General features: G+C 36.0%; 1 protein-coding gene across 1 annotated transcript; it reads left to right on the top strand.

Annotated features, from left to right (window-relative positions):
* Positions 1-13,779: 13,779 nt before the first annotated feature.
* LOC147828875 (olfactory receptor 5T3-like) lies at positions 13,780-14,700 on the top strand. Its single transcript, XM_087207872.1, has one exon. The coding sequence runs from the start codon at positions 13,783-13,785 to the stop codon at positions 14,698-14,700; it is 918 nt and encodes a 305-aa protein (XP_087063998.1). The 5' UTR covers positions 13,780-13,782.
* The last annotated feature ends 1,484 nt before the right edge of the window (positions 14,701-16,184 follow it).

Below are 16,184 nucleotides of genomic sequence, written 5' to 3' on the forward strand. Positions count from 1 at the left end.
ATTACTCAACCACCTGGACTCCCTGAACTGGCAACCAAAGAGGATCTGGAAAAAATGAAATCAGAAATAATTTCTCATGTAACAGCAAAGATTGTACCCATAATGCAAGACATGATTAATAAATCTAGAGAGGACACAGATAAAAAAAATAGAGAATCTGAGGAATACGATGGAATCCCAATATAGGAAACAAATGGAATCCATAAAACAGATGCAGATTTGCAGGAGATTAAAAACTCCATTGAAAGTCTACGCAGCAGCATGAAGCAATGTGAAGACAGAATTTCAGATATAGAAGATAAGATTGCAATTAGTGACCAGGAAAAGAAAAATTGCTTTAAAATTGTAAGGGAACATGAGAAATCAATCCAGCAGCTGCTAGATGATGCAAAGAAGAATAACCTAAGGCTGATTGGAGTTAATGAAGAAACAGGAGAGAGTGCAGATGACATAAAAAAACTGTGCACAGAAGTGGTGGCAGAAAACTTCCCAAGGAGGAAAGAAGTTGACATACAGATAAGTGAGGCATATAGGACTCTAACTAGCCTTGATCAAAAAAAAAATCTACACAAAGGCATATAATAGTTAGGATCCAAGAAATCCAACAGAAGAACAAAATTCTACAAGGAGTGAGAGAAAAGAAACAAAACACATACAAAGGAAAGCCCATCAGAATCACAGCAGAGTTTTCAGTGCAAACCCTCAAGGCAAGAAGAGCTTGGAGTGATGTATATCAAGCCCTAAAGGATAACAGCCTCCAACACAGACTGATGTACCCTGCAAAACTATCTTTCAAAATTGATGGAGAAATAAGATACTTTCATGATAAGGAGAACCTTAGGAACTTCATGAATACCAAACTAACACTCCAAAAATTTTAGACAATATCCTAGGAAAAGACAATGAGGATCACAACCCCAGGGAGCCCAGCAGTTTTTTTAATGTAAATTAATTGTGACACCCATATCCTGATCACTATCTTCAATGATATGCATATTTAAAAATCTTTGATGTCAATATATAATTGTTACTTGTGTAACTTTATTTTCCATGTATTGATATATCCACACATTGTTTACACTTAGTCTTCATCACTCATTTTAATTGTATTACCTCATTCTAGAGACCTTGTGAAGGATTTGACCCCCCCAGATGTTATTTTACTCCTCCTACCCTGACATGCTAAGAACCATCCAAGCTTTTGGTCATGCTGGTTGCTCTATTTTGCTCCATAGCATATAATTTTTTCAATTATCATAATTTTTCCACTTACCAATCACAGAAATTGATTATATGTGTGTTGCACACACCTTAAAGTGATAGAAGTCTACAGTATTACACAAGATTACTTAAAATCTAAAGAATCATACCACAGTGATATATGTGCACCCATGTTCATAGCAGCGCAGTTTGTAATAACTAAAACTTGGAAACAGCCCAAATGCCCATAAACTGGAGACTGGATAAAGAAACTGTGTTTTTTTTGTTTTTTTTTATATAAAATGGAGTACTACTCAGCTATAAAAAATGAGAAATTAGAGACATTTATAGCTAAGTGGATGCACATTGAGGAGATACTCTTAAGTGAAATAAATAGGACACACATGAATAAATACCAAATAGTTTCTCTGGTGTGAGAACCTGAAAGTGTAAATAAGGACTAAATGTATAATAGGTAATGTGAAATAGGAAGAAAAGGGGCAAAGGGGAAGGAAGTGGGAGGGCTAGGGGAAAGCATAGAAGGAAATGGGATTAATATGAGAAAATGGAAAAATAGGAACAAAATCTTTGTAAATAGGGAGGACTGGAGGGGTTGAAGGGAGGTCTGGGCAAGGGTGAAAAACAAGAACCAAGAGAGACTATGTAAAGGTGCAAATTTCCAATGATGAATGTCATTATGTTGTATACCTAAAATGTACAAATGAATAGAATGAATAATTGATAATGTAAAATAAGAAGAAAAGGTCCAAAGGGGTAGGGGTAATGGGAGGGGTAGGGGAAAGGAAAGAAGGGAAAGGAAAAATGGTGAGAAATGGAAATAAAGTCTTTGTAAATAGGGAAGGGTGGAGGGCATGAAGGGAGGGCTAGGAATGGGGAAAAAATAAGAACCAAGATGCATTATATAAAGGTACAATTCCCAATTAGAAATGTAATTGTGTTGTATACCTACAATGTACCAATAAAAGAATTTAATACAAAAAAAATCTGGAAAAGTATTGAAAATTTAACTTAGAAAATAAGCTAAATGAATTTAGTTCAGCCATCATAGAGAACACTATTGACATGTATTAAAAAGGATAAATAGAGTCTCACAGAACATACCAAAACAGCCCCCTGCAGACAGGCAGGTCTGTGCTTCCCCACCGAGGTCCTGAATCCCACAGAAGATGCTAAATCATCCTGCTGTAGACAAGCTGGTATGCCCAAATACTACCGAGGTTCTGAGTCCTGCTGAAGATGCTAAATCAACCCGCTGCAGACAGGAAGGTATGCCCACATCCTAACAAGGTTCTAAGTCTCACAGAACATCCCAAGGTCCCAAGTCAAAAAAGATGCCAAATCACCCCAATGTAGACAGACAGCCACCTGGTTCAACACTACAAAGATGCAGAAGACCCCAGACAACCAGACCAAGGTACAGAATCCCCCTTCTCTGGGCCCAGAGGTAGGGGCTTCTGAGCTGCCATCCCACTGTTCCTGGAAGAGAAAGGGGCTTCCCGCTCACCATCCATCCCAATGTTCCCAGATCACAGGAAAGGGCTTTTGGGTCACCATCCCTACTGCTACTCCCAGCCCCTGTCCCACCTCTACCAGCTCAGAGGAGGTAATCTGTGAAGGGGCTAACAGACCCCCATCCCAGTAGAAATGAGAAAACACATAAATAAGTCTCAAAGCCAGACTTCCAGATCACCTACAGCGACCCCAAAGGGAAATGATATGGAACACTCTGATACTAAACCACCTGGACCCACTGAACTGGTAACAAAAGGGGATCTGGAAAAAATGAAATCAGAAATAATTTCTCAGTTAACAGGAGAAATTGGGCCCCTATTGCAAGACATGATTAATAAATCTAGAGAGGAGCTGAGGAACATGATGGAATCCCAACATAAGAAACAAATGGAATCCATAAAACAGATGCAAATAGATTTCCAGGACATGAAAACTTCATTGAAAGTCTACACAGCAGAATGAGCCAATGTGAGGACAGAATTTTAGATATAGAAGATAAGACTGCAATTAGTGACCAGGTAAAGAAAAATTGCTTCAAAATTAAAAGGGAACATGAGAAATCAATCCAGCAGCTGCTAGATGATGCAAAGAAGAATAACATAATACTAATTGGGCTCAATGAAGAAACAGGAGAGAGTAAAGATGACATAAAAAATCTCTTCACAGAAATAATGGCAGAAAACTTCCCAAGCAGGGGAAAAGAGCTGGACATACAGAAAAGTGAGGCATATAGGACTCCAAATAGCCTTGATCAAAAAAAATCTACACATAGGCATATAATTGTTAAGAATCCAGAAACACAACAGAAGAACAAAGTTCTACAAGCAGTCAGAGAAAAGAAACAAATCACATACAAAGGAAAGCCCATCAGAATCACAGCAGACTTCTCAACAAAAACCATCAAGGCAAGAAGAGCTTGGAGTGAAATATTCCAAGCCCTAAAAGAAAACAGCCTCCAACCCAGATTGATGTACCCTGAAAAACGATCTTTCAAAATGGATGGAGAAATAAGATACTTTTATGACAAAGAGCACCTTAGGAACTTTGTGAATACCAAACCAGCACTACAAAGAATTTTACACAATATGCTAGGAATAGACATTGAGGATCACAACCCCAGGAAGCAAAGAAGAATGAACCCATCTGGCATGACAAGAAATTAAGTGGAAAGGGGGAAAACCAAACAAAAAGAAAAGTCATGGCTATGACAAGTCAATACGTTTCAGTTATAACCATCAATGTTAATGGCCTCAGTTCACCAATCAAAAGAAATAGGCTGGCAGAATGGGTCAAGAAGCAAAATCTAACAATATGCTGCATACAAGAGACACACTTAATTTGAAAGGAAACTCATAGACTGAAAGTTAAAGTGTGGAAAACAATAATCCACGTGACAGGAACCCCAAAAAAACAGGAGTAGCTATCCTCTTTGCAGATCAAGTAGATTTCAAACCAACACTGATTAGGAGAGATGAAGAAGGACACTACATCCTTGGAAAGGGAAGAATCCAAGAGGAAGAGATGACAGTCATAAATATCTATGCACCAAACACTAGTGCACCCAACTATATGAAACAAACACTAATGGACAGGAAAAGTCATATATGCACTAATACGATTGTAGTGGGGAACCTCAACACCCCACTGTCACAAATAGATAGATCAACTAGACTACAAATAAGTAATGAAGTACTAGAACTCAATTGAACTCTTGAGCAAATGAACTTAACAGATGTTTACAGAGTGTTCCACCCCACAAAATCAGAATACACATTCTTCTCAGCTGCACATGGGTCATTCTCCAAACTAGACCACATACTCACACATAGAACATGTTTAAGTAAGTGCAAAGGAATGGAAGTTATCCTCTGTATATTATTAGACCAGAGTGCAATGAAATTGGAGATCCATAGAAAAAGGAACTCGAAAAATTTCATAAACATGTGGAAATTGAACAACACACTTCTGAATAACCAATGGGTCACAGAGGAAATTAAAGAGGAAGTCAGACAGTTCCTTCAATTAAATGACAATGACAATACAACATATCGGAATCTATGGGACACAATGAAACCAGTCTTATGAGGGAAATTCATAGCAGTGAATATGCATATTAGGAAAACAGAATGAGCCCAATTAAACAACCTGATGCTGAACCTCAAGCTTCTAGAAAAAGAAGTGCAGGACAACCCCAAAGCTCATACAATGGAGGAAATTTAAAGATCAGAGGAGAAATCAATGCAGTGGAGACTAAGAGAATGATACAAAAAGTCAATGAAGCCAAATTGATTCTTCGAAAGAATCAACAAAATTGACAAACCTTTAGCCAACCTTATCAGAAAAAAGGAAAGAAAAGGCCCAAATCCATGCAGTTAGGAATGAAAAGGGTGAAATTACAACAGACCAGCAGAAATCCAGACGATCATCAATACCTACTTCCAGAACCTATATGCCAATAAGATGGACAATACAGAAGAAATGAACAGGTTCGTAGATACATATGAATTACCAAAGTTGAACGAAGAAGACCTCAAAATTCTGAACAACCCAATATCAACCAATGAAATTGAAAATGTAATTAAAAACTAATCAACTAAGAAAAGCCCAGGCCCTGATGGCTTCACTGCTGAATTCTACAAGACATTTAGAAAGGAACTGCTGCTACTACTGTTTAAAGTCTTCAATGAAATTGAAAGGGAAGCAATACGCCCAAATTCATTCCTGGAAGCAAGCATCACCTTGATCCCCAAAGCAGAGAAAGACCCAACCGAAAAAGAGAACTATAGGCCAACCTCACTAATGAATATAGATGCAAAAATCCTTAATAAGATAATGGCAAACAGGATGCTGAAGATCATCAAGAAGATCATACACCATGATCAACTGGGATTCATCCCAGGGATGCAGGGATGGTTCAATATGTGAAAATCAATCAATGTAATACACTATATCAATAGAGCCAAGGACAAAAACCATATGATTATTTCCATAGATGCAGAAAAAGCCTTTGACAAACCCAACATGCATTCATGATAAAAACCCTACAAAAAATTGGAATAGATGGTCTCTACTTCAAACTGATAGAAGCCATCTATGAAAAACCAACAGGCAATATCATACTAAATAGTCAAAAAACGAAATCCTTCACACTAAAATCAGGAACAAGACAAGGATGTCCACTATCACCACTCTTCTTCAATATAGCTCTGAAAACATTAGCCATGGCAATTAGACAAGAGAAAGAAATCAAAGGAATAAAGATAGGAAATGAAGAAGTCAAATTGTCATTATTTGCAGATGACATGATGCTCTATATAGAAGACCCCAAGAACTCCACCAAAAGTCTTGTAGACTTAAAAACAAAATTCAGTCAAGTAGCTGGTTACAAGGTCAACACAGAAAAATCAATAGCTTTCCTCTACACGAATGATAGACTCAGTGAGTGGTTAATAGGTCAAATAATTCCTTTCCCAATAGCATCCAAAAAACTGAAATACCTAGTAATCATCCTAACGAAAGAAATCAAAGACCTCTTCTCTGAAAACTATGGAACTCTGGAAAGAGAGATTGAAGATGATATCAGAAAGTGGACAGACATCCCCTGCTCCTGGGTAGGAAGGATTAATATAGTGAAAATGGCCATACTTCAAAAACTGCTATATAGATTTAATGCAATTCCAATTGAGATCCCACCAGCATACTTCATAGACCTTGAGAAAACAATCCAAAAATTCATTTGGAGCAAGAAGAGACCCAGAAGAGCAAAAGCAATTCTAGGTAACGGAGACATGGCAGGTCGTATCACAATCCCCAACCTGCAACTGTACTACAAAGCTATTGTGATAAAAACAGCATGGTACTGGCAAAGAAACAGACGTGAGGACCAGTGGAACAGATTAGAAGATGCAGAAACAAGGGCAGACACACTCAGCCATCTCATCATCGATAAAGGAACCAAACACCCTCACTGGAAGAAAGATAGCCTTTTTAATAAATGGTACTGGAGAAATTGGGCTTCAACTTGCCAAAGATTAAAACTAGACCTGTATCTCTCACCATGCACTAAACTAAAATCAAAATGAATTAAAGATCTAAACATTAAAATAGAAACTCTGAACCAGTTGGAACAGAGGTTAGGTAAAACCCTTGAAGACATCAATGTAGGAAGAGATTTTATGAACAAAACTTCAATTGCCCGTGAACTAGCACAATCAACAAGTGGGATCTCTTCTTATTAATAGGCTTCTGCACAGCAAGAGAAACCACCAGCAGTGTGAAGAGACAATCCACAATGTGGGAAAAAATCTTCACCTGCTCTTCCTCAAACAAAGGTCTACTATCTCGAATCTATAAAGAACTTAAAAATATCAGACTTCCCAAATTTAAAGACCCAATCCAAAAATGGGCATCTGAAATGAACAGACATTTCTCAGACAAAGAAGTGGAACTAGCAAATAAATACATGAAAAAATGTTCAACATCACTGATCATTCGAGAGATGCAAATGAAAACAACGCTGAGATTCCACTTCCCTCCAGAAAGAATGGCTGCTATCATGAAATCAACCAATAACAAATGCTGGCAGGGCAGTGGGGAAAGAGGAATGCTGCTCCACTGCTGGTGGAGTGTAGACTGGTGCAAACACTGTGGAAATCAGTATGGAGATACCTCAAAGAACTAGGACTGGAAATCCCATTTGACCCCGCAATTCCACTGCTGAGTATCTTCCCCAAAGAATTCAAAGTATCATACCACAGTGATATATGTGCACCTATGTTCATAGCAGCACAGTTTGTAATAGCTAAAACTTGGAAACAGCCCAAATGCCCATCAACTGGAGACTGGATAAAGAAAATGTGGGGTTTTTTTTATAAAATGGAGTGCTACTCAGCTATAAAAAATGAGAAATTAGAGACATTTATAGCTAAGTGGATGCACATTGAGGAGATACTCTTAAGTGAAATAAATAGGACACACTTGAATAATTTCTAAATAGTTTCTCTGGTGTGAGAACCTGAAAGTGTAAATAAGGACTAAATGTATAATAGGTAATGTGAAATAGGAAGAAAAGGGGCAAAGGGGAAGGAAGTGGGGGGGTTAGAGGAAAGGATAGAAGGGAATGGGATTAATATGAGAAAATGGAAAAATAGGAACAAAATCTTTGTAAATAGGAAGGAATGGAGGGATTGAATGGAGTGCTGGGCAAGGGTGAAAAATAAGAATGAAGAGAGACTATGTAAAGGTGTAAATTTCCAATGATGAATGACATTATATTGTATACCTAAAATGTACAAATGAATAGAATGAATAATCGGTAATGTAAAATAGGAAGAAAAGTTCCAAAGGGGTAGGGGTAGTGGGAACGGCAGGGGAAAGAAAAGAAGGGAAAGGAAAAATGATGAGAAATAGAAAAAATGGAAATAAAATCTTTGTAAATAGGGCGGGTTGAGGGTGTGATGGGAGGGCTAGGAATGCTGAAAAAATAAGAACCAAGATGCATTATGTAAAGGTTCAGTTCCCAATGAGAAATGTATTTGTGTTGTCTACCTAAAATGTACCAATAAAAGAATTTAATAAAAAATAAGGATAAATAAGCTACCACATGATCCAGCCATACCTTTGCTTTGGATATATCTGAAAGAATGGAAATCTTAGTCTCATGCTCATCACAGCATTATTCAACAAGTATAAATATTGTTTTTTAAAAAAACCTATGAGTCCAACAATGGATGAATGGATGAAAATAAGGTGATAAATATACATAATCAGTACTGTTCATCCTTTAAAATGGACAATGTTATAGTAATTGGGACAACATGGGTTGATCTAAAGAACATTATGTTAAATGAAATTAGCCAGGCACAGGAAATTTCAAGCCTTCATTTATACGTGGGATCTAAGGAAAGCTGAATTCTTAGGAGTAGAGACTGAAATGATGGTTACCAATGTCCGAGCATCAGTGCATGGGAAAGGGAATGGGGAGCTCATATCAAAGGATAAAACATTTCATCTAGACAAGGGGAGAAAGGTCTGGGATCAGGATGAGCATAGTCAATGAAACTGCACTCTGCCCTCCAAGAGTATCTGTTGTGTATTCACTAGCAATATCCAACTAGAAAACAGTACTCAAGGAAATTTTTCTTTTAAAAGTTAAATTTGAAGTATGAGATTCACCCTGACATCAATAACTTTTACTCACTTTCAGAGCTCTCACTATCATTTAGGGAGAGAAAATCCAGACAGGCACATGCTGAAGTGTGCATTATTGATCCCTTGTGTAGATTCCAAGCCAATCTAGATGACATAATTAAGATTAAACATCACACTGCCCATTCACATTTCAAGTCCTGCACAGTGGCAATAACCACAACAAGACCCCCACTAACAAAATATTGCTTTTGATTTACTATTTTCTAGTAAGATACATATCTAGTGGAGTCCATTTGGCATTTCCCAGTATAGTACTTGTGGACTTAGTCTACAATCAGGAAACAGTGTAAGGACTCTTCCTGCTGAAAATGAAGAGATCATTTATTACAATAATGGATCCCAGACCTGGAAAATAAACACAGGGTATATTCGTAAAAACATCAGACTGATTGTGACACTAAATTGGATAAAATGTCATTTACTACCTAAACTCCATAAGACTCTACTTTGATTATTGGACCATGGGGACCTTTTGGGTTTCTTATCATTTCTGGTTTTTTAGAGACATTGTTCAGTAATGTTTGGAAGCTCTTAACAGATGTTGTTCCTCAATCTATATTTTCTGCTATAAGTTTTTAGGTATTTTGAGGGGATATTGGGAAAATATCAGCAGTATAAATTTTTGAGAATATTGAGACCCTTCCTTCCAGGCACATGGAATCTTCTTCATTCATAATAGTCTAGGTTTATAAACTGGATCAAGTATGGAGATATCACTCTTTCTGTGCCAAGTTAGACTCTTGTCCATTTGCCCCAGAATTCTCATGTTATACTCATCAAGAAATAATCGAGGAGGCCTTTAGTCTTCTTCCTATCTAGGAAAGCCATGATCACCTAGCCAAAATGGTAGATGCACATAGATTGGTTATTGATTGTTCCATTAATGTCAGTCCCCATCACAGCAACAACAACCACTTTGTCTTTGAAGTTTGTGACACTTGACCACTACTACTTATATCCTAATTACTTTCCCTGAGTTTAGAGTTTTCTACTGAATGGTGAGATTCACCACCATGGGTTCCTATAGAAAAGAAAGACAAAAGAAACTTTCAAGGATGCTGGGGATGGAATTCTTCTCAAAAATGTGTTTGTTACCATCATGTTTGCTAATGTGCTTGCTTTTTTTGGAAACAGAATCTTTCTGTGTTATCCAGGCTGGTTTTGAACTTGCTCTGTAACCCAATCAGGCTTCTAACTCCCCATCTTTCTCTTGCCTCAACGTCTCAAGTACTAGGACTAGAGATATGTACAGTGCACCTCCTGGCTTGAGTTAGTAGGCTTGAAAGACAGCTCCACTATCTAAATTTCCAATCTCCCAAATCCTTTGAGTCACATTTTCTATGGATTTTTTTTAAAGCAGGTAGATTCTTTCTACCTCATTTGGTGTGGGCTAACTCTTGGTCAATGTTTTGGCAGACAAGGCATACTTTTACAACTTTACTAATGTTTTGAGCTTCAGCATGAAGTTCAGAATCTCTGCTTGGTAGGCCCATGTAAATATATTCACTGTGACCTAACAGTGGATCACTTCCACTGTAACCCACCCTCTTAGTATAAATTCTCACATATATTTTCTGAAATTTAAATTGTAAGTTAGGAAACTCATGAAGTTCTTTCAGAGTAAAGCACACTTTTACATGAGTTACAGTTTGTGCATCTTCTCTGGAGCCTTCCATGGACATGAGAAGCCAAAATCAAAGTGAAGGAAAGTTCCAGTAATGGGTCCTAGAAGACCCATCTTCTTACAGGAAGATTTCCTTACAGGAGGACATGGCTGTCTTCTGCCTCAGTCTGCAGGTGGCATAGACTTTGGGGCTGTGGAATTCTCTTTGATATTGGGTTTTCCTGAGATAGGCCTCCCTGGTGGGATACAAGGCAAAGTCCTATGCTAACTTCCCTGTCTCAAGTGGTTGTCCTCTATCTGTGCACTGTATTGCCTTAAGTTGTGCAAGATGTGGTGCAGGGAATGGAAAACTGTTCTTCCTGTGTTCTTTTTTGCTTTCTGTTTTATTGTGCTGCAGCCAGATACTGTGCTCCTACTTAAATTCTTTAGCTGTATCTATGTGCATACATAGTTGATATTCTTGAAGATGCAGGAGTTGTTAGCAAATTTTCCTACTCCAAATCATCCTCCACTCCATTCCTCAGTATAGTATTTTAAAAGTCAAGTAAATATATAGTACTTCAGAAAGTTGCAAAATGAGCAAAAAGAGCACTTGGGTAATACATAAGAAAAGAAAACAATGATTGAAATTTTATGAAAAAAATACAGAATGTGTGAAAGTATGTTAAAATAAAAGAAAATATTATTATGCAATCATTTCATTTAATTTAACATAAAGGCTTATATAATGAGTAGTGTGTGTTAAAAAAGTAATGTAGAAACCATAGTAGGGAATTTCTCAAACAAGAGAAATGAAAGCAGAGATAGAAATAGGCTCACATTAGGAAAACCTATACATCTCCTTTAAAGTCAGTCAATAAAATACTAAGGAGGACAGAGAAAACTTAAATAAGTCAAAAAGATTGTTTCTATACATGTTCATATTACAAATTAAGAGGATTCTTAGTTCAAGAACATGTGACTAAATTATGAAACATCATGTTAATTAAAAAGAATGTGTGTGTGATAGAGAAAATAACGTAAACTGCATTTCATTTACAAAGGAATAAATAATTAAAACAAGTACAATGATCATTGAGGAATGATTATTCATCCTAACTTATGCTTTCATATTATCAGATAATATGTATGCTTCTAAGATAACAAGAGAATTCAGCAGGTTATATTTCCAAGAAAAGGGAACTGGATTTTTGTAATCATTCCAATTGTACATATTTACTACCAAGTCTGGAAGTACTTTCTTTCCAGCTCCATGCATATACATTTTGCATATTCTATCAGAAACAAATATACATTCATGCAATCATTTTTATCATGCAAATCATTGTTCCAGATCCTTCAATAATTTACTGCAGAAAAAAATAATACTAGTTTGGTAACTTTGTATTCCAAAAGGAAGTTCCTGTGTATTCTCTTTGCAGCATCCCTATGGACTTCAAAAGGAACTCAAGATCCTGATATAAGAAAGCAAACATATACCACATTACCTAGCTTTAATTCAGTGAGCAGTTCATTTCCAGTGATAATAGGAGGTGTTTTCCTTTGCTTGTAAAATATTTATAAACTATAGTCGTGAATTTGAATCTAAAAGCATGTTACTATTTTAATAAAATGGAAAGGACTTAACTTGAGATTATACTACAGATTAATCTCATTCCTTTCAGGAAATATAGCAGAGAAAATAGAGAATTTCCTCTAAATATCAGCCAATAGAGCAGTGAATGAAGAATTTGCTTTAATTTATCTGAGACAATGGTAATAGAAAAGCAGAATAGAATAAAAGAATTATAATTTGTGCAAATGAAAAAATGGAGATAAAATTACATTTTAATAGGTCATTGGTTAGATGATATTTTTGGAGTGTTTTCTTATGAAGAGACTTAAATTTATTTGCCAGTTAGAAAATTTATCACATAGATTGTTTAGCTTTTATTTTTTTAACCTCATAGTCTTTTAAAACTTGATTGCTTTTAAATAAATTCAAATACAGGCAGATGTGATTTCATACTATTTTTAGGTGATGATTTCTGAATTTCAGTATATCACAATGGGTCTGCAGTATGGTGAAGAGAAAATAGCATTGTGTGCTCTCTGAAACCAGAGCTTGAATATGGCTCTGTTACTAACTGTGTCACTTAATTTCTGTATCTACCTGGGCCAGTTTTCTCATTGATACAAGGATGCTGAACCAGCTAGGTTCAAGTTGTTGTGCAAATTCCACAAGGTAATGTACACACAATTTTTACCCTTGATAGAATCTCACTAATGTGGTAGCTGCTATATAGACTTCTCTTTTTTTTGCTAGCTCAGTGTTTTTAACATAGAAAATAATTAATGTTCTTTTATTTTGAGAAGTGAGGGAATGATTTTTCATTGGTTTTCCAAATTATTCATGTTTTGTAAGAAATTTCAATGTGGGTATTTTTGTCAGTTTTGCATATGTCACATTTCTAGTATCCATTGTTCTTACAGCTTCTGTATATATTTTAATTGGAAATATTAATATAATCTTAGGAACTTCAAACCATGTATATTTTGAAGAAATGGTTATGAATTTTATATACAAGTATATCTCAAGCATGTAATATGAGACATAAAATGTATATTTATTGTAGAAATTGGGATACCTGCCACTAGTATTGTTATAACATGAAAGCATATAATGGCTTAAAAAATTAAATACAGAGGCCCAAAATGAAAATCAGAATATCTTGATTCAAAAAAGAAAAGTGAAACACAAAATCTAAAAAAGAAATTCGAAAACTGAATTTTTATATTTTGCAAAAATAAGCTAAGCAATAAAGAACATTATTCTGTGAATGAAAACCAAGAAAGTTATGGCCTCTTTATGAACCTTAAGAAAAGCTAAAGTGAGAGCAGGTGAAGAAGTTTCAGAGAAAAAACAGAAAAGTCAGCAAATTAGAGGGACAGATTCTTTTAATAAGATGCATTTAGTTTACAACTGAATAACATAATTTCTTCACTTCAGTAACTGAAGACAGTAATTGATGATTTTGTCTGGACTTCTTTATACCTGCATGTTTCTCTCAATGAAAAGTATTTCTGTTGCCTTTCCCAAATACAAATGGGTAAATATGATGGAATACACTCTATCTTCACCAGATATTGCATTTACAACATGTAAATAATAACTGAAATATCAGGAATGCTAAAAAAAACAAACCATGGATTCACAAGTGATTCATTTGAGGAACATGACCGAAGTCACCGTGTTTATCCTAACCGGTTTCACAGATGATTTTGACCTGCAAGTCTTCCTGTTTTCCCTATTCCTGGCAGTCTATCTTTTCACTCTGGTAGGAAATTTGGGTCTGGTAGCACTGGTCATCAGTGATATCCGGCTCCACAAACCCATGTACTATTTTCTCAGTGTATTATCATTCTTGGATGCCTGCTACTCCACAGTTGTCACCCCCAAAATGTTGGTCAATTTTCTGACAAAAGATAAAACCATTTCATTTCTTGGATGTGCAACACAGATGCTTCTCTTTGTTGCTTTGGGGAGCACAGAGTGTTTTCTCTTGGCAGCAATGGCTTATGACCGCTATGTGGCCATCTACCACCCACTGCTATATTCAGTAAGGATGTCACCCAAAGTCTATGTGCCACTCATCACTGCTTCCTATGCTGCTGGCATTGTACATGCCATGGTACATACTGTGGCCACGTTTAGCCTGTCCTTCTGTGGATCCAAAGAAATTAGACATGTGTTCTGTGATATCCCTCCTCTCCTCACTATCTCCTGTTCTGATACTCACACAAACCAGCTTCTACTCTTCTACTTTGTGGGCGCCATTGAAGTGGTCACTATCCTGATTGTTCTCATCTCCTATGGCTTCATCCTGTTGGCCATTCTGAGGATGCATTCTGTTGAAGGGAGGAGGAAAGTGTTCTCCACGTGTGGCTCTCATCTAGCAGGAGTGTCCATTTATCATGGGACAATCCTCTTCACATATGTGAGACCAAGTTCCAGCTATGCCTCAGAGCGTGATATGGTGGTGTCCACATTCTACACCATTGTAATTCCCATGTTGAACCCCATCGTCTATAGTTTGAGGAATAAAGAGGTAAAAGAGGCAATGCAAAAATTCTTTAAAGAAATTGGTTTCTAACTCAAGTGTATTTTAAAAAGTTATTCAACCTAAAGCAATAGTGGTTGTAGATCCATATATCTCTGGTCAGAATCTAGAAAAAAATTCTTGTTTTTATTTCCTAGTGCTTATATTTTCAAAATATTTCCAGGAAAACATCAATTATTTATCCAGTTATGTGAAAAAGTCTGTATATTAATTAGAAATATACATATACCTATGTTTACACTTATTTATATTAAAAATAATGTTTGGGGATATATTGCTTAAGTCAGTCTTCTTATAAATTTAATTTAAATTAATATTACCAAAAATGTTTTCTGGACTCTATGGCTTGAAATGTCTTCACATACATTATAACTTTCCAGCACCCAGTATGAATGGAATTCCTCATTTTTCAATTACTCTTTTGCTAGACATTACTGCAACTGCCCAACTTATGCTAACATACACAAAACTAGATGTCTGTATGAGTTTTTGTCCCCATTTTTTTAAAAAAAACTAAATATTTTGCACCAAGGATTTAGTTCAGTGGTTCTGTGGTCTGCCTTGCTTGCTGAAGTTCCCAAGTTTGATCTCCAGTACAAAAATAAATAAATAAATAAATAAATAAATAAATAAATAAATAAATAAATACTAAATATTTTGTTAGCAGAGTTCTTCCTTTCTACTGCCTAATCACTGGAAGTGATAAAATCTGCTTGACATCTCAGCAAGTAGACTGATGCTACACAGCAATGTTTATTGAGTTTGTAAGAATACTAACAAATAATAAAACATATATCCTAGAGAGAAATGTATAAGTGGCTCCTACATGGCTGTTACCAAGACTGTGGAGTTCTTTAGATGATGGAAATCTTGCTCCAAAGTTTGGGTCCTTGCTCATATCCTTGTACTGTTTTTGATCTAAATATATATGAGGAATGGCCTGGGGTTTGTTTTTGGAGCATAATATTTGTATTCAATAAGCAATGGCCTGAAAATTGGAACATTCTCATTTCTCTTTAACGTGCATCTCCTCCTGATTCATTTATTTATATATACACATATGAAATATATGTAAAATATATATATATAAATATGAAAGAAGTGATTGTCCTGTGATTTTCCCAAGAACATTTCATCAGATTACAGCAATCAAAATAACATTTGTTTCCAGAGTTTATTTATAAATGCACATTAGAGATTCAAAGTAATGTTTTGGGGACTTCTGTTTCTTATTTCTTCTGGTTATTTGTGCAAATGTTAGTCACACATCTTTATTGGACATAGAAGTTGTTTGGAAGCAGAGTCTACACTCAATATTATGGGCTGGGGATTTAGAGCAGTACTGAGTTCAATTCCCAGTACTGGAAAAAAATTTAAATTAAACATTCCACTTTTCACAGACACAGCACTGGTGAGTAGACATAGTAGGCAAGATTCTATGTTATAAAAATCAAGCTATTCAAAACCAACAAATCCATTTTCCCAATCGTGATGTTTTAGGAGAGTTTTCTGGAAGA

The sequence above is a fragment of the Heterocephalus glaber genome, unplaced genomic scaffold, assembly GCF_053883595.1.
Source record: "Heterocephalus glaber isolate CG9 unplaced genomic scaffold, H.glaber_assembly_v1.0 deba00000896, whole genome shotgun sequence".
Lineage (NCBI taxonomy): Eukaryota > Metazoa > Chordata > Mammalia > Rodentia > Bathyergidae > Heterocephalus > Heterocephalus glaber.